Source organism: Scatophagus argus, chromosome 3, assembly GCF_020382885.2.
Source record: "Scatophagus argus isolate fScaArg1 chromosome 3, fScaArg1.pri, whole genome shotgun sequence".
NCBI lineage: Eukaryota > Metazoa > Chordata > Actinopteri > Scatophagidae > Scatophagus > Scatophagus argus.
Window position 1 is genome coordinate 20,417,883 of NC_058495.1, and position 23,930 is coordinate 20,441,812.

The window sequence follows — 23,930 nt, forward strand, 5'->3', positions numbered from 1 at the left end:
TTTATGGTTATTTAGGCAGTTTTGGAAGACACACAGCAGTAGGACATTTAACAGCCAGTAGATGGCAGAATTGATACAGAGTTTCAGCCACATAACGGAAACTGTGAACACTACCTCACCATCAGTAACTGAAGTACAGACGGATTATTGCGTTTACACACGCTGTGCAAACCCAAGTAGTCTTGGACTGTATGGGGTGAAGGAAGCTATAAAGTAAGACCTCCATCAGAACATACAGATAATCAGGCTTCTGTAAGCATTTAAAAAAATATATTGGTTCAAATTTGACCGCTCCATTCCAAGCATATTTACTAAAACTAATCTCAGAAATAACCATAGAGGAATAATTGGACCAACTAGAAAGATAAGAGTATAACAAAATAAATAACATGTAAAGACAATAAGACGAAATCTTTTCCTGCCAGTAACCGGCCCATATAGAATAAAATATAATACGGAAGCAAATCAAAAAACACAAAAAGTTGCAATTTATAAAGGCAGATTAAAGAGGAAAAGGGTTGTATTTAAGTGTGATCTGATATGTGCAACGCATACAGTACTAATGATAATAATATTTATGCTGGAAAAACAGGCAGTTCATCTAATGAATATTAACTTGTAACTGAACAATCGATGACAAGGAATAACTCAACATAACATCAGTGGATAGACTTCACAGTTATGGTGGGTAGGATCAAGGTACAGTGATGTAGTGCACACTCACACCACTTTTGGTACAGATTCAAGGTCACATCAACATCACATTGTGCCCAGAGAGCTGTAGCAAGTTTATGGGACCTCCTGTGGCACACTTGGAGGATCTTGTTGTCTTTCAGCTGTTCTGGCCAACATAGGCGTGCAGAGGCAAGAGAGCCACGATCCAAGAGCGCAGGTCCGGAGCACGGGGCACCGAACAGGTCAGGGATTTGCGTCATTCCCATTGAAACCTGAATGAATGGCCAACCAGCTCTCTGTGGTGATGTGTTAATCAGCAGTGCGTTGATAATGAGAGGACTGAAAGTGGTTCATAGAACTTAGAACGCAGCACTTTGGCAGGAGGGGATAAAAATAAGGGGCAAAATGTTCTGATGTTCTGGAGGGTTCTGAAAAGACAGTGTGTGGGCTCTGATAGAAGCCTGTAATAATACAACTTCCTGCAAAATGAGACCCACCTTGTTCCTGTACTCATTTGCTTTGGGAGTGTAATAGCTGTTATAAGATAACGTGAGACTGATCTCCAGAAGGGAAGTGAAGTTTTGCAATACGTGGTCACTCTCTCAAACAACTCCATACAGTGTTTTAATTGGAAAGTAAAAAGTGTAAAAACTGAAATCCTAACCCACCTGAACCATAACAAGTCTGTAACACAGCATATGAACCTGTTCTGCCAAGGCATACTCCCTTTAAAGGAAAATGTCACATTATCAACCTAACTGTATTGGTCATTTTAATCGATATTTTTCTGAGTGTTTGTATTTGTGTGTGTGTGTGTGTGTGTGTGTGTGTGTAAGACTCTTTTTAATACAGTAATGTAACATTGCCTGTATGGTTGATGTTGAAATATATTGTGTAATTGGTTTTATGTGTTTGAGGGGTGTGATTCTGGGCTTATATTATTATATTGCACATCTCTTGTGTACCCCTCACCTCCGGCCAACAGACAAGCACAAACTAATTGTGGGCTTTTTTTTTCGGATGGACATTTTCTGCTTTCTCATTTGTTGCTATGTAATTTGTTGCTGTGTAACATCCCGTGCTGTTGGTTATGCAACCTCTCTCTTCTCTCACTCTCTTCTCTCTCTCTCTCTGTCCCTTTCAAGTGTGCCTTTCCACTGTGTGTTTCCAGCCACGCTGTTTGGTTTCCTGGTGGCTTTGTCGTCATCGCTCCTGGAAAGCTACAAAGATGCCAGTCAAGCTCTAAAGCAATTCAGTTAGGTGCTTGAATGAAATCTGCAGGTGGACAACTGTCCAGACAGCCGGACGGATGGAGGGTTGCAGGGAGAGGATGTTTTTGCTTTAATTAATCCAAACTCTATTCAGTCTGGTTCCACTTCCAAGCTGCCCCCACAGACATCACGGTCAAATTGGCATCGGTTGAAGGTTTGCATAACTGGGACAGGAGTGACTACCCAGCAAACTTTTGCCGTTTCTGTCCTACTTGCATCACAGACCTAAGTGACAGAGGGGCTGATGTCATCGTGTCAGGGCATATGGAGACTTGACAATAAATTTCTTTGACAGTATGAAATGCTACAGCCAAACTCTCAACTAAAACCAGATAATCTGACCATATTATACCAATTTTAGCTTCACTTCAGTGGCTCAATATCCATGTCAGATTGTATTTGCTCCTGATGAAATAGAAAACTGTAAATGGTCCTTTACTCTTTCATATCTATCGGATCTTACTTAACCTTAAATCCCATTCCATGCTCTACACTCAAACAATTCTGATTTTTGCATCTCTCTTCCTCTCTTTCTCTACCTCTCTTTAGTTTTCTTCTAATTCTCCTCTCCATGCCGGAGGTCTTGTGGCAGTGTGTGTCCCATTCAGATGTTTAAATCTGGATCATCACCCTCCAGGAGACTGAGTTTCTCCTCTTTTTTCCCTTTCTCCTTACGTATGCTACCATGTCTCCTTTATCTTTCTCTGTGTTTGTTTGGATCTCCTATCCGTGTGAATGTTTTGCTACCTCGTCTGTGTTCATGTGGCCTGTTCACCTTGTATGTGGTCACAGACAAGAGGATACTGTTTGGTTCTGGCAACACCTCAAGTTGCTCAGTGTCCCCCTGGATTGATGTTCCTCATTTATGTTTTACAGTCTACATATATTTGTGTTTTTGTGATCAAAAAGTTTATATATTGCCAATTAGGTTTTCACACATAAAGCATTTGCCTCGATGTGGTGGTTCAGTCAGGTGGTTCTGTCAAAGTGTGCAGTTAATAGATAATATAGTATAGTTAATAAATTAATAGAAAGCAAATCAAATGAAATTTATTAGTTGTTGTGTAACTCAAAGAACGGGTCCTTAAACTGGAGAGATCTGGCCTACTGAAAAAAAGGATGTCAGCATTTTTCTAAAATGGTCTTGTTGTATGGCTCTTGTGACATAACCCACCATGAGGCTTACGGTCCAAATGTGACAAGGGCAGGTTGTCTGAGGGGACATAGTATAACCTCGCTCTTGTTGTTTGAGACAAAAAGGAGGCATTGTCTTCTCAGACTGACTGACTAGAGAGTAACAAGCCCACTCACTGCTCCTTGAACAGGCTCCAGGGACAGCGGGTAGGCTTGTTTCTCTGTGTAATCTGCAGATGCTATTGTTCATATTGCTGTTGTTCTTTCTCTGCGCCGCGCTGACATTTGCAAATGCCTGGGCGCTGACCTACGTCATTAAATCAAAGCTGCGCTTGAGAAACTTTTACAGTCATTGTTCTCTTCAGTAGAGATTAAAGTAGAGATTAAATGTAAATAAATACTGTGAATAAATTCAAAGATCAAGTCATGTCTGACTTTCTACTGTACTAAAACAGTGACAAATTCATTGGAAAAATACTTCTTTAAAAAATTGCCACAAAAATTAATAGAAAAACTATGAGCATGAAAAAATAAGCAAACTTTGCTCTCAGCTTGAGTTTGCCATTGTTTAATGCTTGTTTTCAATATTTAGCAAATGTTAGCTTCCTCTGTTCTTCGCCTGTTCCACTGAATGCAGATCTGGAGGATCACACAGCAATAGCATCCAGCGGGTATGAGCAAACCCCCTGCTCTGCATGTTCCAATCCAAATGAAGATCACTGACATCATCTAGTGAAGACTGACACTATCAGGTTCTCCAGTCTGGTTTACATGGACCTCCATGGTCTGAAAAATCATACGCAGTCACATTCACTGTCACATCATGCTGTTACGCTTCTACATTTCACATCCTTTCCCTCTTGACTCACCGAGGTCACAAGGGTTAATGACGAAGGATATGCTAGTTACCTAACACACCATGCCAACATGTGTCGGCAGCACAGTCACACTTGGTTCTTTCCTTCTCTGGTGTTAATGTGTGCATTATTGTTAGTATGTGTTTGAGCATGTGTGTGTTTATTTCCCTCACATGGGTGATGCATCTGTGGTTTTCCCACTATCTGTCAAAGGCTTAGTAAATAAGGAAACTGAAAATAGAAGCAGAGTAACACATCAAAGAGAGAAAGAGACTGGGTTGGGTCCAGAGGGCGAACACTTTCAGATGGTGTCACCTCTCTTTCTCTTTCACCAGCACACACACACACACACACACACACACACACACACACACACACACACACACACACACACAGGTACACACAAACTGCAAAACTGGTTGGATTGAGTGTCCCTGTAAAGCATTTGTCTATTGATATCCGTCTGGAGCCTGGGAGCTTGTCTGCCCCCTCTCCCACTCAGGTTCATGACCTATTATGTAACTCTGATCCTCAGTCACTGAAATGGACTTGGACCTAAAAAAGGAAGAGGTAATTTTTAATTTCCATTAAAAAAAAGTTTGCCATTGCTTTCTGTGTAAAATTTCTACATGGTATGATGGATGAAAGTACACAAATAGTATGTAAATGGAGTAGCCTCCATCTTTCTGGTCATTTTCCCCCTTTTTCTTGCCTTTTACTGTTTGCAACCTAAATCCCTTGTGTTGCCATGACATCCAAACAGGTACTTCCGGTATAGCGCACTAGTGCACAGCCCCTCTTTGGAGCAGTGGGCCAACAAGAGTCACCTACCAAAACCGGAAAGTGCAGAGGGGTTTACATCAGACAAAAGTGAGAGGTAATTTAAAATTTTCGCAGTCTTTAGCTTCCGGTTTATTTAAACTGTTTGGTTACGCACTTGAATTTCAACGTAACGGGAACAGCATTTATTGTAACGTTAGATAAAACAAAATCAGAACTGACCAATTTTGGCTTATAACAAGCTAACTTTATACCCAAGAAGCTAAAATTAGCTGCGTAACCATGGATACCGCCGGCCTGCCAGCTTGTGTTGACAACTTAAGCTAACTTGACGGTGTAGTTTGTGTACCGTTAGAAATAAGACTGAGGTTTTAAACGTGTAGTTGGTTATAGTCTGAGTTAAAGTCATGGGCAGTGTGAGATTAATGGAAGGTACTAAAGAGATGCAAAGAAAAAACATAGTAATGGTATTTTCCAAATAAGCTGCTCGCAGACAGAAAGAAACGTTAAGGTTATGGTTAGTCAAAAAATGCATTATGTAATGTGAAAATTATTGAAATATTGTAGTTACTGAGGAAAGACTGTGGTTATGGTGAAGTCTCATGATTAGAGTAGGTTTGTGCCCTTGTTTGAATGTGTGTTATTTGTGGTTGTTCCTTAGCTTTGTTTGTGTCTTTTAAATGTAGCAATATCTTTAGCTTCACTGGATCTACCTGAGACTTGATTTAAGTTAGCCTCAGTATATTACTAGGATCAGCATCACACAGCCAGGATTTATTATTTTGTTCAGTTTGTTTCCCTCTCAACCACCATGTGCGTTTCAGATGGTTTACATTGTAGATCAGTGGTGATCTTTTTTTTTCTTTCAGATGTTGATTTGGCATGCTGCAGTTTTAATTCCAATTCAGCCCATCCAGTGAACAAGACCTTTTTCACGTGAGTCTATTATAAACCTCTGGGATCTCCCCTAATGGATAGGACCCTTCTTGAACACTTACATAACATAAGTTATGATGAGGATTCCCCCACACGAAAAAGAGCTCTGACCGGCTTGGCCGGCCTCCCCCATGCTGTGATAGTATTCAGTGTCATTGAAAAGTGAAGCATGGATGATGACAAGTTGCCTTCTCGCTGACGCTAAAATTTAGCACCACATATTTCACGGTCACTTCTCATTTTCTGTCACACAATCTCCCACAGCGCATGTGGGCATGCTGACGCAAACGTGTTTAGTTACTCAAAGCATATACAATGGAAACATGATGTATCCATCCATTGAATGATGGGTGTTCTCGCTCAACGTTTGTACTCTAAACCGAATGTGATTGTGTTTTTGACTCGGATTAACTTGGATGTTGTTCAGTATTTTGTAACATTTTTTTAGATAATTGTTAGTTTCAACCCTAATAACAGAGAAGTCAGGATTCTAAGTCATCAGGTTGACATGCCCCCGATCTCTGAGCTCTTAAATATACAGTAAATGGTGGCAAATTTGTATAAAGCATAAAAAAACCACAGTGTTTAATCTATCCAAATTCCACTTTCACATAATGCAAGAGGCATTGCAGCAGTTTGTCTCTTTGTGTAGCCGCTTCTCATTTGGTTATCTCCAGCTCTTGAGCCACAGCACGCTAGCATCTGACCCTCTGTCCCATTTAGGCATGCAGCTTCTTGCAGTCAATCTTTCAGCCCCTGCTAATCTCCCAAACCTCTGATCTGGGAGCTCTTATTACACATACAAATACACACTGCCATGTCAACTGGTACTGCACCAACTGGGATTTACAGGCTTTTTATGTATCTGAACTGATTTACCTATTTAGGACATTTATCAGTTCTCCTATGTACAAGTCTTAAAGTTGTCACAGGAACATGGTCACATACTTTACCTGGTATGTTAGGTCACTGAGATGAGTAATTGACCGGCCACCATTGGCTTAGTAATGGAAACATTCTTTGATGTTGAGGATTACAGAGTTACACAAATGTACCGCGTCCTAAAAAAACCTTGAATGGATCCCCTATTTCTTCTCTCAGTATGTTGGCCTTAAGGAAGGTGATATTACATTAAAGATTGATCCATATCTCCACCGCAGTGCCAAAGGGCTTCCCTCTATGTAGATCAAAATGTAGAGAGAAATAACCACTTGACAGTGAACGCGAGACGACACCAAAGCAGGGTTATGTTGTGGAGAGAAAGTAACACTGTACTGGCATCTCATTTGGAGCGTGGCCTAGGCTTGGAGCCAGGATCACTTCTCTGACCTTTCTGAATAATTCAGGTGCTTACCCCAATCCAACAGGGTGACTGCAAGGGCTATCGTTCTTCATGACTGGGACTTACCAGTTAGTCACCATCTCTCAGTCATGGAAAGCATGATGAGTTTTAATCCTCAGACGCCATATGATAATCTCCTCACTGGATTAATTTGTCCGATTAGTACCTGTGAGTGCAGTATTCATGGTTCTGTAAGGTCAAGGAAGCCAGTTGGACAGAGAAGGAGGACATGATATTTGTCACTGAGAGGCCACTGAACATGAAGCTCTTTCATTCAGTGAGTGGCTGTCCTGCTCTGTGTAGCTATGGTACAATCTTGGGCCTTTGCCAGTTGCATTCCTCTGTCCACCTCACTCCCTCTAGCACACATCCTACCAAAAAGGCAGACTCTCATTAAGTGCCTCTTTGTTGAGGGATTACTGAGTTTATATTTAACCTCTGTTTGCTCTATCACTGCACTGTCGAAGTAGTTGTTGGCACTGCCACCTCATTTAGGATCCATATCTGTCTGTCTGGCGTCTGTCTCCTGTCGCTGCCCCTCCACATTTTCAGCCCCTCTGTCTCACATCTCTCTGTTCCAAGGACGTCACTCTCTCTCTCTCTTTAATACAGTCACTCTTTCATCTATTTTTTCCAGTGCAGAACCTAGTTTTTCCCCTGTGGCGCTTCCAGCTGTGGTTCACATGCAGGATCTGAACATTCAGAGAGTTACCTCAGTCTTTCTACTATTGTGCTCTGAAATTTGTGTGTGTGTGAGGGCATATGCGCGTGTGCATGCACGTGTACATGCACTGTTTTTGAGAAACACACTGTTCCCTTCATACTGGGCATTAGCGAGTTAGGCAGAGTGAATTCTAATTTGTCACTGGCTCGTGGAGAATTCAGTTGTGGTGTTTGGCCGCTGGAGAAATGCACTTAAGCAACTCCTTCATGGCGAAAACACTGTCAGGGAAGAAGAGGTCAGTGGCATGGAAACAATAGTTCTATTTTTGGGGATTGACTTTGTTTGTTGCCTCTTCTTTATGTGTGTGTGTGATTAACCCGCTTGGCCTTTTGTTTTGTTTTTGTATTTTTGTGTGTTTTGTAGGCCAAAGGTGTAAAAATCCTATGCTTTACTAATATTTTATTTTTGCCTTCCCCATCTCCTCCATGTGGGCTCACTTTCTACCTGCTCATCTGACCCTGACTGTGTCTCAGGTGTGCTGTTACAAGGCCAGGTCATATTAGTATTATGCAATTATATTTAGGACTGGGAGGCACAGACAACCCAGATCAGATATAAAGCCTACCCTGTCAGTGCAAACGTTCCTTCCAGAGGGTAAAAATGAATCGGCCCTTTTTGTCTAGTCTATTGTAACTTCATACCAGCCAGCAGGGAAAGTCCATCTGAATGCCAGATATCGTCTTAGCTCTGAGAAGAGTTAAGTGATGGTTGGACAATGTAGATGGATTTTGACAGATAGTTGGAATGCCTTGTTTTAACATAGATATAAACGATGCGATATAAATGTTGATCTCATTACAGGACAATATTCTGAGTCAGATTCAAAAATTGCAGTTATGTGTTGTGAGTTATGAATTTCACCAGCCTATTCATGTGAGTTGATTGGACAGAGCTAATTCTGTCCCTACGTCTCCACTCGCCACACCTTGTGCTATTCAGAAAATCTTTCTTTATTTGTCGAAGAAGTCATAATAGAGTGATCAACATGGAGGTACAGAACTTGGACGGAGAATCAGACGAGAATACAAGTTTTTAACACAACTGATGGATAAGATATTAATGGGGAGTACTGCAGTAGACTGCAGGTGGAGGGAAGCACTGTGAGGAAAAAAGTGTGCAGGTCAAATTTTCTCCAGGGAAGGTCATTTCCTTCTTTACATGTAACTTTTAGTAGACTGAATGTTGTCTACTTTATGTCACATGGCTGGGTAGGCTGCAGATTTAAGGCAATCAAGCTTTTATTATGGTGGGTAAATGCTGCTGTTTGATTGATTGGCTGGATGTTCACTTGACAAAAGAGATAAGAATAAGGGCTACTTTAGTGCAGCCAGGGGGTGTAGATTTTGTTGGGTGGGGGGTCTGCAGAGGGGGATATGGATGGTCTCTTCTGTAATCCTCTGACATGTGCGCTCTTCCTCACGTGCACACACAAGCACTGCAGTGCAGAGCTGTCTATGGCACAGAAACACACTGCACTGCTGCCAACGCAGCCCACACTGCTTTGTATCAACAGCCAACGTCCCTGCCTACACAGTCTGTAAACATACTATGCAGACTTCACTATAAATCTATCTACTGTTTTCTCACTTTTGCTATAGTGGAGCTTTATGGCTTTACTTATTCACCCTCTTTTGCCTTAGTGAAATACCATGCAAATGGAACTTCTTCCTCGATTATATTAGCAGTGGTGGTTACAGTAATTATGGGAATCATGTTTTTTGACCCACTTACAGAGGGACCATATTTGTTTTCCAATATAATATAATATATGTGTTTCCTTTGGATATGCATAATGGATATATTTTTTAGTGTGTTCCTGATGTGTTGTAGTGTACACGTTACAGTGGGATATTTGAGGAGTTTAAAGTTGAGTAGGAACAGGAAATAGCTGTCTGTACCATCAAATAGAATTTTAAATCCGACACCTCCAAGCATCTTGTGGGTTTACAGATTATTTATGTGTGTGTATATGTGCATGTAAAGAGTATGTGCATGTACTTGAGGAGAGTCTGCACCAGGTCTCTAAGTTGCTGTAACTGTACTCCGTCTTAGAGCCTTATATTACCGTATTATGTTGGTGCACGTGTGTGGGCTTTTTCCAAGGATTAATATTCATCTGGGTAGCAGTCAGCAGTGGCTGAAACCGTGTGCGTTCTGCATGCTGAGTTGATTTACAGTATTAGGTGTCCTGGATAAAGCAGTTCCTTGTATTCCCACTGCAATGATCCCATTTCTTTTAACATGATGATATCAGGTTTCAAGCCATGGCTTCATATTTCCTTAGTTCGAATTCCTATTCTTTCTTGTTTCTTCGTCTTTCCTGAAGTGTCCCAGTCTTACCTCATGGGGTGTCCTTCTCGTATTTCCTTTATATTTGTTGGTTATCTGAAATGACTGCTTCCTTTTTAAGTCTGGCTCTGTTTCATCCTTGTAAAGACATAATAGATGTACATGGTTTAACAGTGTGCTGTCCCAACTGTAATGTCCTGCCCTTTTTGGGTAAGAAATGGCTGCATCCAAATTCTGTCTGGCTATGCACAACAGTGTGAGTGTCTGTAAAGAGCTTTGGTCTGGAGAGTTACACTGAGGGCATACCATTGTGTTTATGTCAGTTACCAGCTTTTAATAGTATGTGATAAGGTGTATGAGTGCTGTTATTTATGGTAAGAGAGGTGTATGTGTGTTTATATTTGGTGTGAGAGATGTGCCAATGTGCCAAAGGATATGTACATTGCTTCATCCCGTCACATCACGTGGGGTGATGGCATGAGTTGACACACTTTGGAGGTGAGGAAATGTCAAGGATTCACATGCTGTATTGGAACAAACACACAGGCACTGAACACATTCACACAAACACACTCACACATATACATACACGCGTGCACCCTAAATTCCTCAATATCATGGGATTTTCCAATAGCAGGTGGCCTCAAGTTAACTAGAAAGAGGCACCAGTTCCCCTCCTGGCAAACAAATAATTTGTATCTTTTCTACTTTTTTCTTTTTTCTTTTCCCTTTATCTTGTTCCAGATTTGCTTTACTTCTTCATTACAGATTTTTTTGGGGGAGTGCTCTGAATACCTCAGACTTGAAATCAAAGCAGAAAAGACAGTGTCCAATGACATTTGTGCATTTACCTCATTCCTCATTCATAGTTAAAATAGAGAAATTGAGAGCCAGACCTTCTGTGCATCGAACTGGATTTAAACTATAGCAAAACCACATATGAATTATATTTGAACCATCAGAGCAGATGTGCTGTTAGTTGAACAGATACTGTGCATTTTTAATAGTTTCATGGAGAGCTTGCCAATGGGATTAGATAAAGCAAGTCCTGTTTGCACTCTGTGGAAGGCTATATGGTACCCATGGCCAGGAAACATTTTAATGCAAAACTATCTAGGGATAAACTAGATCAGATGAAAATGCTACTGACATGGACACCACAAATAGATGTATCCTCAGTCCATGCTATTGCAACTGAAGCATCTAGTGTCTGTTGTGTTTTGACTATCCTGGTAGACCTAAAAGTGTCTACACTGTCAGGGTGCCGCATGTAAAGCCGTGGATGGGGTGCTGAGTGTTGCTGACATGCAACTATGTCAAGTTCCTACATCTACATCTACAGGATTAACTGAACATGGGCTTCAGCCCCAATACAGCAGGCTCAGGAGCCTGACAAGGTGCTTGTGATACTGATATGTCGACGGATATCACTTACTCACACAATGTAACCCAACTCGAAGGTCTCTGCCAAACACAGAGCGACTATAATGGATATCTTGGGTTGACCTAATGTTTACCTGCCCACAGTCCTGCTCAGTCCATGCTGTCTGACATACGATACTCACAGTAAAACTCCTGTAACATCTGTTGTGTTCTTGTTTTTTGTGGAAAGGACCACTCACTCCAGTTCTCATAGACTGCACAAATGTTGGCCAGATTTTGCAATGAGAACAACTTGTCATTTCCTCTGAGTAGAATTGCACACTTTTGTTTGAGCTGGTCCAAATGAGAAGCAGTCAGACAGAGGTTTTCACCAACCAACCCATAGTCCTGTTTTGGGACAGAAGAGACTGCCCTGCTGTCCTCTCTGTCAGGCTTCCTAGAAACTGAACCAAAGAGTGTGGGTGAGCCAATGACCTTTGACCTTCCTCAGCAGTAGAGGAGGAATGCAGCCAAATGGCCATGGAAATAGTCCAGTCCAGGGCTGTCGGAGCAGAACCCTAGAACTAAAGCAATCCGGGGAATATGTGTTTAATGTCACAATGTACAGTTTGCTTTTCCAGTATATGACTCACACAAAACTTTAATTGGTGAGAAACACAGAAGAACAGCATAACACTAAGGCAAACTTTAAGGAAATCAGAATATTTGTATGCATTATAGCTTGCTGACAAATTTAGAAGTCATGCCTTTCCTTGCTGTCTGTTAATGGCAAATTTTGTTTCAGTGACAAAACCCTGGTGTGTATGAGGCATCCAGTAGTGTAAGAACTCATCAACAGTTTTCTGCCAGACTAGAGCTGATGTAGCTGCATTGTGTCAATGGGCTGAAGCCAACTGACTCTCTGTCTAATGATTCTGAGAAGTGTGGACATTTTAAGCCTGAATCCAGGAAGTATGTGACGTCCACACATCCCTACTTCCTGTCCATGTTGATGAGCTTTACAGCTTTAGAAGTACTCACTTAATTCAATGACTCACCATTAGCCTTTGGCAAACTTTGACAGTACCACTAGATTATCAGATACTAGGAAGAACAGCTTACAGTTTAGAAAGGAGGCATTGCAAATCATATTGTTTGTCAGTCCTGTACTGTTTTTAAAGTCACAAAAGACTAAAATACAGGGAGGGTTTTTTCTTTTTCATCCTTTGCAAGGATATAAAGACTATTTGGGAGAGTGTCCGTTGCTCTTGGCAGAGTTGTGAGACTATTGTGATTGGATAATTAATGTGAGATAGCTTACCGCTGGCAGGAGATTGGTGTCTTCCAGAACAAGTTCTTTCTGTCCCCCTTTCCTCTGAGCACTCACAGCTTTAATCCTGCCCACTTCCCAACTTTAGACTTGCGCCAGTTGGACCTCTCTTAATTCGAAAACCCATCTTCCTCGTCAACTGTCATCATCTTCACATCTTCACTGTCCAACAAGTCTAAACTCTGCCTTCTGCATGGCATTTCTTTAGTATCTAGATATCTATCTAGTATCTAGTATCTATCTTTTGTTTTGAAATTTTGCTGTGATAGTCAGGAAAGCTCCGGTATAACAGCATGAATGCTGGCCCTGTTTCATTTCAGTGTGCCACTAAACCGTGGCAGTGAGTTGGCATGCACTTTTAGGGCCATGGAGCTGGCACCTCTGAATGGAATGCAGCCATTATTAATGCTATTATCCACATGTACCTGTCTTTGGCAAGTCAAAGTGGCTGCTTTGAGAAAGGTCTTTTGCTCGATGTACCCATTAAATATTGATGCATAACCATAACCACCAAAAACATCCATCTGCAGGAGTGATCCTTTTTTATTTCTACATGCTCTGCCATTCTAACATTTTAAGATATATATTTATAGTTTATGAGAACCCACTTAGTGTTTAATTAAATTAAATTTAATTAAAGGCTGTTAACAATATGTTTTGTTGTGATAGTTTACCATTGTCACCCACTGACGACATTAGGATATTTCCTGTGCTGTACTTCTCATTTACAAGTTAATTTGTCCAATCATCAAGCCAAAAACCCAGTGTATGCCTTTCATCATAATCTCACTCCCTTTTATCTTTTTATCAACTTTCACCTCCCTGTACAGGAAGAGACTAGAGATGTTAGACAGGAAACAGGTCTAGGATGGGTGAGGGCGGTGGTGACCTCATTTCTGACACCCCTCCATTCGTCACTCAAACATTCACACAAACATTAAGGCAGTCTTGTCCCTCTTGTAGCTGTCAAAGTTAATAGCTATACCGTGTATGGTGTGGATCTTGAGGCATCACTTGTGTTATCACTCTGAATAGCTCAGCCTTTGAGGGCAAAAGTGTTTTGACAAGGATTTTCTATCCTTTGTTAACTGGTCTTATTTGAAATCATCTTCTTGTCAGTGTTGCATTGTATTCAAATGTATTTGCATGCATACTTAAGACTGCTTGCTCAAAAGTAGACGGACTTGGTCTGCACAGTTGTTAACCATGCAGGCACAGGCAGAGACTGTTGCCAGGACATTACCTCGTTCAGTTACGACTTCAAAGTCTGCCCTATTGGCCTGTGGTGGCAGCCAGTGAATTGTTTCCTTTCTTTATGATCCCTGTTGGGTTTTTTTGTCTCATGGAGCAGGGTTTGTTTATTATTAGCTCCTCAGCAGCCTGAATTACTTATAGCCCCTGTTATTTTTAGTGGGGCCTCAGGTGTTTGGTGACCCATGAGGATTTGGTTCATGGCTTTACTTGTTGTGATGTCATGTGAGGTGATCAAGTCTGGAAAATGACCCTACTAACAGCCAAACAGGTAAGATCATCAGCCTTTTTCCACTTCACTCCAGCCAGAAGAGGTAGAGCGTGTGTGTAATTGTATGTTCGAATGTGTTTTTGAATGTGATTTTTGAGTTTGGTTTGCTCTGTTTCTGCCTGTCTGCGTGTGTGATATTCATGCTTCTGACTGTTATGTGCACATGAATGTGAGTCATTGTGTCTATGCACGTTTCCCCTTGGCCACTGTGTAAATCTGTCCAAGTAAATCCAGCCCCATGCCGCCTCATTCAGATTATTTGTCTCATCCTAAATCTTTTAAACCTCTTGAAGTTGATAAGGTCAGCGGTACAAAGGCACAACAAAGTTTTTAGAGCAGGAAATATTCTTACTGGAGACATTTACTGTATCTATAAAGGAATGTGTCTGTGTAGTTACTTTGCCCTTCACGTTCCCTCCAATGCCCGAATACCTCCATTGCGTTTGTTTTATATCTAAATTCACGCAGCACCTCAATATTAGCCCCCTCGTCCTCCAGTGTCCATGGCCATACATGTGCAAAAGGCAGATCTCACCCACCCTTCCTTCCTTCCTGCACTCCCACCCCGTCACCAACTATCCTTCCGTGCACGGGTCCTCTTAATACAATCATATCTGCTGATCACATTTCTCGAACTCCTGAACGTGCTCTAAAGCCTTGTTGAGCTGCTGCACCCTGAGTTCAATGTTACATTGACCCACTTGATAACCTCAATGTGACATACCTGCTCTCTGTTTGTCCCCTTTGCTGCCCTGATATTGTTAGTAGATGAAAGCTCACAGATTAATATTGTTAAGTGAGTGCTTTGATCTTCGTAAACGTGTTGATCATGGTGAGGATGCCGAAGCAGTTGTTTGCGTGACTGTGAATAACTCTGAATGTGGGGCAGAAGGTAATGCCCAGTTCAAAAACAGTTAACATAAATGATTGCAGTGAAGAGGACATGGTGACTTTGGGTGGGTGTTGATAGTGTAGCATGCACTGTCACCTTTACAGCAAGAATGACATTTTTAGGTCTGATTTTAGCACTTTTCTGTGGGAATTTTCAAGGTCTTCTTGCATCACTGGTGTCCTCAAGGGGCTGCAGTTGCCCCTGGAAGACAACTTCTGACAACCTTAACGGGCATGTGACCTTTCATTGCCAATTATCAGTTTTGGAGTTGCAATTGCTTTGCAATTGTTCGTGCTCCATTAAGAAATGTTTGTGCAAAAATAGGTAGCAAAACCGGCACGAAGCAAGTTTAGAAAAATGACTGTAAATGTTTTTCTAAGATTGGCATTTAGCTATAGCTGCTGTTTCTTTGGTAGTTCATATCTTTGCCATGGCAGCAGCGACATATGTCACTGACGTGTTGGTGTATGTGAATGAACTTTGAAATTCAACTTTGCAAATGACTTTTAATGAAAATTTGTCTGTCTTTGATGCTGATGGACTGGTAACCTTGTCCTGCATATCCTTGCTTCTTCCTTGTGTATTCCGCTTTATATCGAGTGTGTTTTCTGAGGATTCATACTGATTTTTACAGGGACATTTATGGTGTGTCAGATCACTAAAGCCAGCTCAGTTCCAGCATGTGGTATTAGCCTAAGTGAGCCCAAATCTTGTTTGCTGTCACAGAACAAACTAAAATTGTCATTGACTAACCAAGGACTTTGTAATACATTGATCTTGATCAAAACCTGTTCTCGCCCTTTTGTCAAGTATGGAAGAGCCCTGATTTTGTCAGGAGGTCTTCTTCTCACTGCACTCCTGTTGTGCTCTTATGTGGAGATGAGGGGCTAGATTCCAACTTCCTGTTGGCTGCATATGCCAGCGTCTCTGTTTGCGACTGGCACACTCCTCATCAGCACTGTGAAAAGCCCCTGCTAACTGCCCCATGCTGTACTCCCATTTCTTTCAAGGTCATGGCTTTCACTTCCCTGTCTCTTCTTTTTATTTCTGTTGCTCTCTTCACTATGTCATTTCTGCTAGATTCTCAGTCATTTTCCCATTTGGGCTTCAGTGTTCCATAACATGCATATTAAACTCCTCTGCACACTGTTAAAGGTATATTGCTTATACTGCAGATCCCATAAATGTTTGTTTGATATACATACATTTGTGATTGTGTTTGTGCCTGCTGGTCTGTGAGCTTGTGGATGTCAGTCAGATGAGTCCTGAGCTTCAAATAACTGAGCTTCAAATACCAGTAGTATGTGTCATACTGCTTTAAATGTTAATCTAAATGACATCCAAAGTTGCTAAATCACTCCTGTGTCTCAGTGTTATCCTGATTTCGATGTTTAATCTGTCATTCCCAACTCTCTCTCTTTGTGCTTTCTAATTTTAATATGTAATACAGGTGTTGACACTGGCGTAGCTGTATGTTAACACTGCAAGACGAGCACATGATCATAAGCTCAGCGGTAACAGGTTGTATTTATGGCCCTCGTTCAAATCATGACTTTATACTTGTGCAAACAGGGAGACCACCTGTGCTTGTGTTGGGCTACTGTGAAACATAAGATGAAGTGAATAAAACTTGCCCTGCTAAGATTGAGCAGGCCTTGTTTGCCCATTATGATGCAGGGGTGTTCATAAGGGGGTGCCCAGAAGTCCATCAGAAATAAAGCTATAGATGTGATTGTGCATATACACCAAACACAATGTGTGTTTAAGTGTATCTGCCGCTATTTTGAACTTGTCTCTCATGGTCTATTTTACTCTCATGTTCCAAGAGGAAGGATTAGAGAGATTACTGCTGGGCTTTCTGACTCTGTTCTCTGCACAAACAGCCAACTGTAATGTTCAGCACAAACGCTCAGACACACATGTGCACGCACGCAAACACACATTCTCACGTACACACAAAACATGATATTTTAGAGCCTACAAATACGCAACCATACACTGGAGAACATTTTATAGTTTTGTGTAATAATACACCTCACCCTCATGTTGTGTTTTTCCACGGCAGCTAATTCATATGAATGGAGACGGCAACGAGTGACTGGCTTAATCAGATGTTATTTTGTCTGCTACGATAATCTGTGTCAAGAAGGACTTGGAGTGTGCAAGATGAGGATTATAGTTTCCACACTGACTACAACACAAGCTCTCAGCAGCGCACCTTTTCGCTCCACCTAATTTTCATAACACAACATCCTGACCTCTGCTGCCATTCATATCTCTATCTTCTACTTTTACACATACTTCAAGTTCAGAGTCCCCGCAAATCAGTCAGCAAGTGTGATTTTTCTAGTATAATGTTGATACGCTGCAGTTGTTCAGGATGGGGAAGTAAAGTTTAAGTAATCTTTACATGGTTACAAAGTGAGTAGGTCAGTTGAGTAGTGTTTTAGATATTAGCTCCAGTCAGATGAAAGCCTGAGAGTGTTAACCCTGACCGACCCTGTTGTTCAGTGTAAAACATGTAACTTTAAAGGACATGTTTGGGTAATGAAAATTGCCTCTATGTAAACCTGACAACATTCAAATGGAGGTATTTTTATTTTGCACTATTGTCATACCAAATCTGTTGGTTCAGGGTAGTTGTCTGTGTAGTTAGTAAGTAACTTAATATTTGACTACTGTGTGTTTGTTTATGCTTGACTACAGTGTGTTTTGTGCTACATGCCTACATGCTGTTTCTATCCCCTGCTTGTTCCGTTGCTCCCTTCCTCACACTTCATATGAGGAACTAATTCTCTTTGTCCCGTCAAGTTGTTAAAACCCTGCTGACATATCAAACAGCTGGACTCAGTTTCGTCCCCCCTTCTTGTTTTTATTCTTCTGTCCTCTCTCTCTCTCTCTCTCTCTCTCTCTCTCTCTCTCTCTCTCTCTCTCTCTCCCTCTCTCTCGCTCTTCCTTTCCCTAGACTCCCCCTCCCACCACTGTCTTTGTTTGCTTGCTCTTTTCCCTCGAAGGGTTACCACCCAACAACCTGCTTTGGGTGCTTCTGATTGGTGGATTGTCTGTGATGTGGGCGGTCCAAGTTTCAGGCTTTAGCAGTGGTGAGCCAGCTAGCAGTTGTCAGAGAGCATCCAGTCTTCAGTGAAGGCACGAGCAGAGTCTGTCTCTGTTTGCATTGTCTGCTGCTGCAGCAATTGTCCAAACATCAGCGTTTGGAGGACTTTCTGTGGCTCTCTGTTTCTACTCAGCTACAGCAACTGTCAGACAAGGAGTTTAAAAGGAATTAAATATCCACTGAATCTTGGGGTTTTATTGTTTCTCCTCTATTTCCTCCTTTTTGTGTTTTTCGACAAGCAGAATCCGAAACAGCACGGACGAAGCAGATCATCATCACAACAGCATCAGAAGACACCGTGTGAACAACTTGGAAAAAAACCCTGTAGCCTTAATGTGGGATACCACGATCAGTCCTCTGTGGCTCTGCAGTGCGTGAGTGAGTGTGTGCGTAACCCTGCCAGATAGGGCCCCACCACATTGTGTGTGCGTGCGTGAGAAGGCTAATGCCCACGGTAGTGTGGTCAGGGCCAGAGGAGGATGGGTCCGGCTGTGGAGGCTCAGGCGCAGAAGGCCATGGATGCAGAGCAAAAGCAAAAGCACCAGCTGCAGCACCAGCAGTGCTACTTGGAGAAAGGGGTGATGCTTGAGCCCTTTGTGCACCAGGTGGGGGGACATTGCTGCGTTCTTCGCTTTGGGGAGCAGACCATCTGCAAGCCCCTCATCCCCCGTGAACATCAGTTCTACAAGAGTCTGCCTGCTGCAATGAGGAAGTTTACCCCCCAGTACAGAGGTAATGCAAACTAGCCTTCTCTATCCTGTTTTGTGGTTGTTGTGTTGTGGCTGCTATGCATCTCTCTCTTTCTTTCGGCTTTTCATTACTCTTTGTGTCAGATGAGAATAGATATTTTTGCAGACCCGCCTAATTAATGTAGGTTGTGTGTACAGTGTGAATTTGGAGATTTTTAGGAAACAGAGCTCACTGCTCCTGCTAAAGTGTTGTTTCTAGGTGCCTGCCAGCAGCATGTACTAAATGGTGCCACAAGAGGGTGCTGTAGCTGACACTCCAAATGAGCCTTCTATACACAGGCAAACCACTTGTGATGTCCTGTTTGTATGAAGCTGTACTAACAAAGACAAATGAGGTATTCCCTCGATTTTTTTATTTATTAAAGCTTTTTTGCGGCACATAGCCAGTGCGAAGAAATGGATGCAAAGTGAGATTCTTCCTTGCTCAGATCCAGAAATCCATGGAGCTCCTGGACAGAGACCCTGAGGTCATCTGAAAAGGTCAACATAGGCAGCATAGGCTATACAAAACCTCCACCACACCCTTTTCGTTAAATATTTAGCACAGTAAGTGACATTACAAACAAAGCCTGTGTCCAACAGGCTAGCCTGTTTTTGAGCATACCTATGCATCTCTCACACACATCACAATAAACTCTTCAAGTTTTATGTCATCTGTGGTGGGGATTTGATAATAAAATAGCATCCCCCTTTTCAAAATACTGATCTAGAAACTCGTGAGTTAAATATGTCTCGTGCTCCCTATATTCCCTTTTTGTTGTGCTCTTTATCTGCAGCTGAAGCCTGTAGACTAGCATCATATCTATTTTTCTGTGTATGTGTGGGGTGATGCTTTGTGGTTTCTGTATGTTTTATATATCTATATACATATATTGTTCATCCTTTTGTTATGCTGTTTTGTATTTTTGGGAATAAATGGAACTGACTTAAATTTTGTAGCCTTGCGTCATTTGTGTTTGGGCTGTTATTTATTTTAGGTGGGGTTTTTTTGTTGCCATTAAACTCATTTAAGAGCATGGTTTGTTGTGTGTTTATGGGTTTACACAATTGAAACCAATTGCCTGCATATGGATATTGACTGATTGTTTTTTCATTCTGTCTTTTTTGTGTTGCTTTGAGAGCAGTATCTCTGTCTCATCCTCTCTTGTGTGTTAGTTCTGTCCAGGTATTCATGAGGTAACAGAGATGTGAGCGTAGACACAAACTGCTCTAAGCGTAGCTCCTGCTTAAAGCAGCAAGATAAGAAATATTTAGCACTTAAGAGCCTGGTTTATCTTGTCAGCTTTATTGTGCTTTGATTCTGTATCTGAGACATATTCTTTTCACTGCTCCGTGACACCAATGTCTCTGTCTCCATCTATGTCCCACTCTCAGGTGTGGTGTCAGTGAGCTTTGAGGAGGATGAAGAAGGGAACCTTTGCCTCATCGCTTACCCCCTCCAGAGTGACCCAGCAGCGGATCTGGAGAACAAGGACCCTTCAGCTGACTGCGAGTCCAAAAATGAGATGCCCAAGTGGGGGAAGACAATATCGTCCTCGCTGCTTGTGGACAGTGAAAATTATAGCATAGACAGCCGAAGCCGCCACTCCAGTAAAGACAAGGACAAGAGGTGAGATGAAACAAAATGTCCAAGCAGACACAGCAGTACACTGAGGGATTTATTACTCATGATAAAGCAGAAGGTATAGTTGATGCATCAACAGGCGGGGAGAAAGTGAGTCACTTTCTCACATACATGGAGGGTCACGTAAATTGAAGCGAAAATGATGCATTGATCACTTCAGAGCAGTTACACAAGCATTACATACTTAAAGGGATCTTTAGTTTTCCATGAATGGAAAAGCTGTAGTCTGAAGACTCACTTTAATCGACGGATGACGCACTTGTGGTTACGCATACAACCTAAGGCAAAACTGCTTCTAAATACTGTGAGAGGCTGATCCTTGGCCTTGGCAGTCAGAGAGAGGGTCACAGTGTCAGGGTTACATAACCCGCAATAGATGCATATACATGCATGTACACAAACACAAAACTCAGTCGGTGTCTGGCAAAGTGACAGGAATTATGAAAATATATGTTGAGGCTGACTTGTGTTTATTTTGCATATTGAGCAAAAGGCATGACTACATTGGCTGCCTCTTTACATACAATATAGCAGCTCATCACTGCCCTTTTGATATACACTCCACATGCATACTTTACCCACACCACCTTAACCATACTTTCTTGTGCCTAAAACTGATGAGGCTTTCGTTCCCTCTGCCGTCCAGTATTCACAAACTGCAGGAGGATGTGGAGCTGGAGTGGCTGCGGCAGACCGAGGTGCTCTACTACAGACTAGAGCGCAGTCACAGTAATGCCGTACCACAGCTCAAACACAACCCCTGGAGCCTCAAGTGTCAACAGCAGCACCTGCAAAAGATGAAGGAAAACGCCAAGCACCGCAACCAGTACAGTATCCTTTCAGTGACTGAGGACTTACACCACGACACCTGCCTGTTTACCTGTGGTTGAAACCTATGCATCATTATCAGGAGTTCCACCAAGTACCTGAGACCCGTTATCTAACACACTGTCTAGCTATCAGTGTCTTTGTCCTGTGGAGTTGACCCTCCAAAACATTCCCGTTAGTTACTTGATACTGATGTAGCCTACCTGTACCTGTAACTTGTGGAGGGAAAAGCTTAGAATTTGTAGGTTTTTTTTAGCTAACCTTGGAAGCGGTTTAGTCCAGAAGGCCGTGGTTTTTCCACTTTTCTTGACTCGATTTCCAGAATTCATCCTGCTGGAGAACCTGACATGGCGGCACATGATGCCGTGTGTGTTGGACCTGAAGATGGGCACACAGCAGCATGGAGACGATGCCACTGAGGAGAAGAAGGCTGTGAAGATCCGCAAGTGTCAGCAGAGCACTGCATCCTTGATAGGAGTCTGCCTCTCTGGCATGCAGGTGAGGTTCAATCCAAGACTGGCCTCACCGTTAAAGCTTCTGTCTTGAAGGAATAGTAATTGCATGTTTATCCTCTTTCTGTCGAAGAGTTAGATGAGACTATGTATAACACTGCCATATCTGTCTGTTAAATGTAAGGCCGCAACCAGCAGGTGATTAACGTACCTCTCAACGTCTGATTACTTAAGTAGAAACTTAAAAAAAAGTTAAGCAAAACATTTGTTGTGCAGGTAACTCTAAATTAGCTGTAAAATTCTTTAGCTGGACAGGCTAGAGCAGGTGGAACAAAGACAATTTATTAAAAATATCACTATTCCTGTTCCACTTTTCCAACCTCTCATTGTTACTCCATCTTTTCAGGTATACCGGTCTGACACAGGCCAGCTGATGTTCATGAGCAAGTTCCATGGCCGCAGGCTTACCCTGCCGGATTTCAAGGAGGCTTTGTTCCAGTTCTTCCACAGTGGACACCGTCTACGACATGAACTCCTCTCTCCGGTGCTGCGCAGACTCAGAGAGATGCAGGCCGCGCTGGAAGCCTGCGAATCCTACCGTTTCTACTCCAGCTCCCTGCTCATCATCTATGATGGCGCGTCCCCCCAAAAGCAGACACGGCAACACACTGAGGATGGCCTCTCTGAAGAAGAAGAGGAAGATGAGGACGAGGAGGCAGAGGCTGAACCAGAAATGGAAGAGGACGAGGAGGAGGAGGTGGGTGAAGTAGCAGGTGCACTTGGTTTTCCTCACAGCCCCTCCAAGTCTAGTGATGGCAGCAGCAGTGTTGGGAGCTCAAGTATCAGCCAGTCTTGCCTGTCTTGCTCAGACCCCGTGGTGGACGTCAGGATGATAGATTTTGCCCACACCACCTGCAGACATTTCCAAGGTGATAGTGTGGTGTACGAGGGCCTGGACAGTGGCTACCTCTTTGGTCTCCAGAACCTGATCACCATCATCTCAGAGCTGGAGAACCACAGCACAGAATGAAGACTGGCATTTACTAACCTTTGGAAGAAAAGACGAGGACTGGACTACATAAGGGGAGAGTATTTCTCCTCTCCTCTTCAAAATTAAACCTTGTTGTAGCTGGCCTTTCATCGGACCCCGTCCCTTTTTCTGCCATTGGTGCTTCTCGATGTTCCTGTTGTGTGTTTCCATCTTCAGGATATGAAACAGAACTTCACGTAACATAGAAAAGCCATCTGTGTGACTGATGTGGTGATTTACCCATTGCCATCATTCTGTTTAACCCAGTTCCCCACGAGGACAAAAAAAGGGTAGGCAGCGAATAAAAGTAGTTTGAAGTCCTGAGACAGTAGAAATGTTTTCCTTGTGTCTGATTCCAAAGAAAGTATGAGCATTTTGCACGCACAGACATGCACTGAAACACATTCTGTTTAACAAGTGTGTGTTTACACTGAGACAGGGCTACATGAGAGAGCAGGAGCTGCATGAGGACAGAGTCGATGGGAGGAGAGGCAGTGAGATCACACCCGCCGTTCTTCTATACTGCCTTTTCTGTTTGCCGTCCTTCTTTCCTTGTTCATCTTCAGTCAAAGAAGCTGTATTCGCAAGGCTGTCAGAGACAGATGATATAGAGTTATTTCTTTATTTGACATGTTTCATAAAATAAACAAAAAGTTCAAAAAAGACTGTGAATGGAGAGTGCTACATTCCATGTTATTAATGTTATAATGATATGAATTAATATTGTTATTGACATACTTGGATACCTCTATCTTGTATGTATGTGTTGTTCACAGTCTGTTGGGGGGAGGGGATTAAAGACTTGGGTTTGTGCTAACATCTGTGTCTTCTTTCAAATTTGATATTTAAATTGGTTAAGAAAGAAACCACAGACATCCTGTTCACATGAAATTCAAATCACATTTCATGTAAATATCTTGGATTTGGGGTCTGTGTATGCATTCATATAATGTTGTGTGAGAGTGAAGCCAAGACACAGGATTCCCCATACACATCTATGCACTAGTTTTCTTCAGTC

The 23,930-nt window shown here is 42.2% G+C and overlaps 1 protein-coding gene across 4 annotated transcripts; it reads left to right on the forward strand.

Annotated features, from left to right (window-relative positions):
• Nucleotides 1–4,698: 4,698 nt before the first annotated feature.
• On the forward strand, nucleotides 4,699–23,238 carry LOC124056784 (inositol hexakisphosphate kinase 2-like). 4 transcript variants are annotated; one of them, XM_046384581.1, is made up of 7 exons: nucleotides 4,699–4,814; nucleotides 5,587–5,653; nucleotides 18,472–18,961; nucleotides 20,353–20,587; nucleotides 21,249–21,433; nucleotides 21,753–21,928; nucleotides 22,289–23,238. In XM_046384581.1, exons 3-7 carry the CDS (start codon nucleotides 18,709–18,711, stop codon nucleotides 22,910–22,912), a joined length of 1,473 nt encoding a protein of 490 aa, XP_046240537.1. In that variant the 5' UTR covers nucleotides 4,699–4,814; nucleotides 5,587–5,653; nucleotides 18,472–18,708; the 3' UTR covers nucleotides 22,913–23,238. The 4 variants fall into 4 exon arrangements, with proteins under 4 accessions (XP_046240537.1, XP_046240538.1, XP_046240540.1 ...); XM_046384582.1 differs by having other exon boundaries at nucleotides 4,715–4,807; XM_046384583.1 differs by lacking the exon at nucleotides 4,699–4,814 and adding an exon at nucleotides 5,314–5,332.
• The last annotated feature ends 692 nt before the right edge of the window (nucleotides 23,239–23,930 follow it).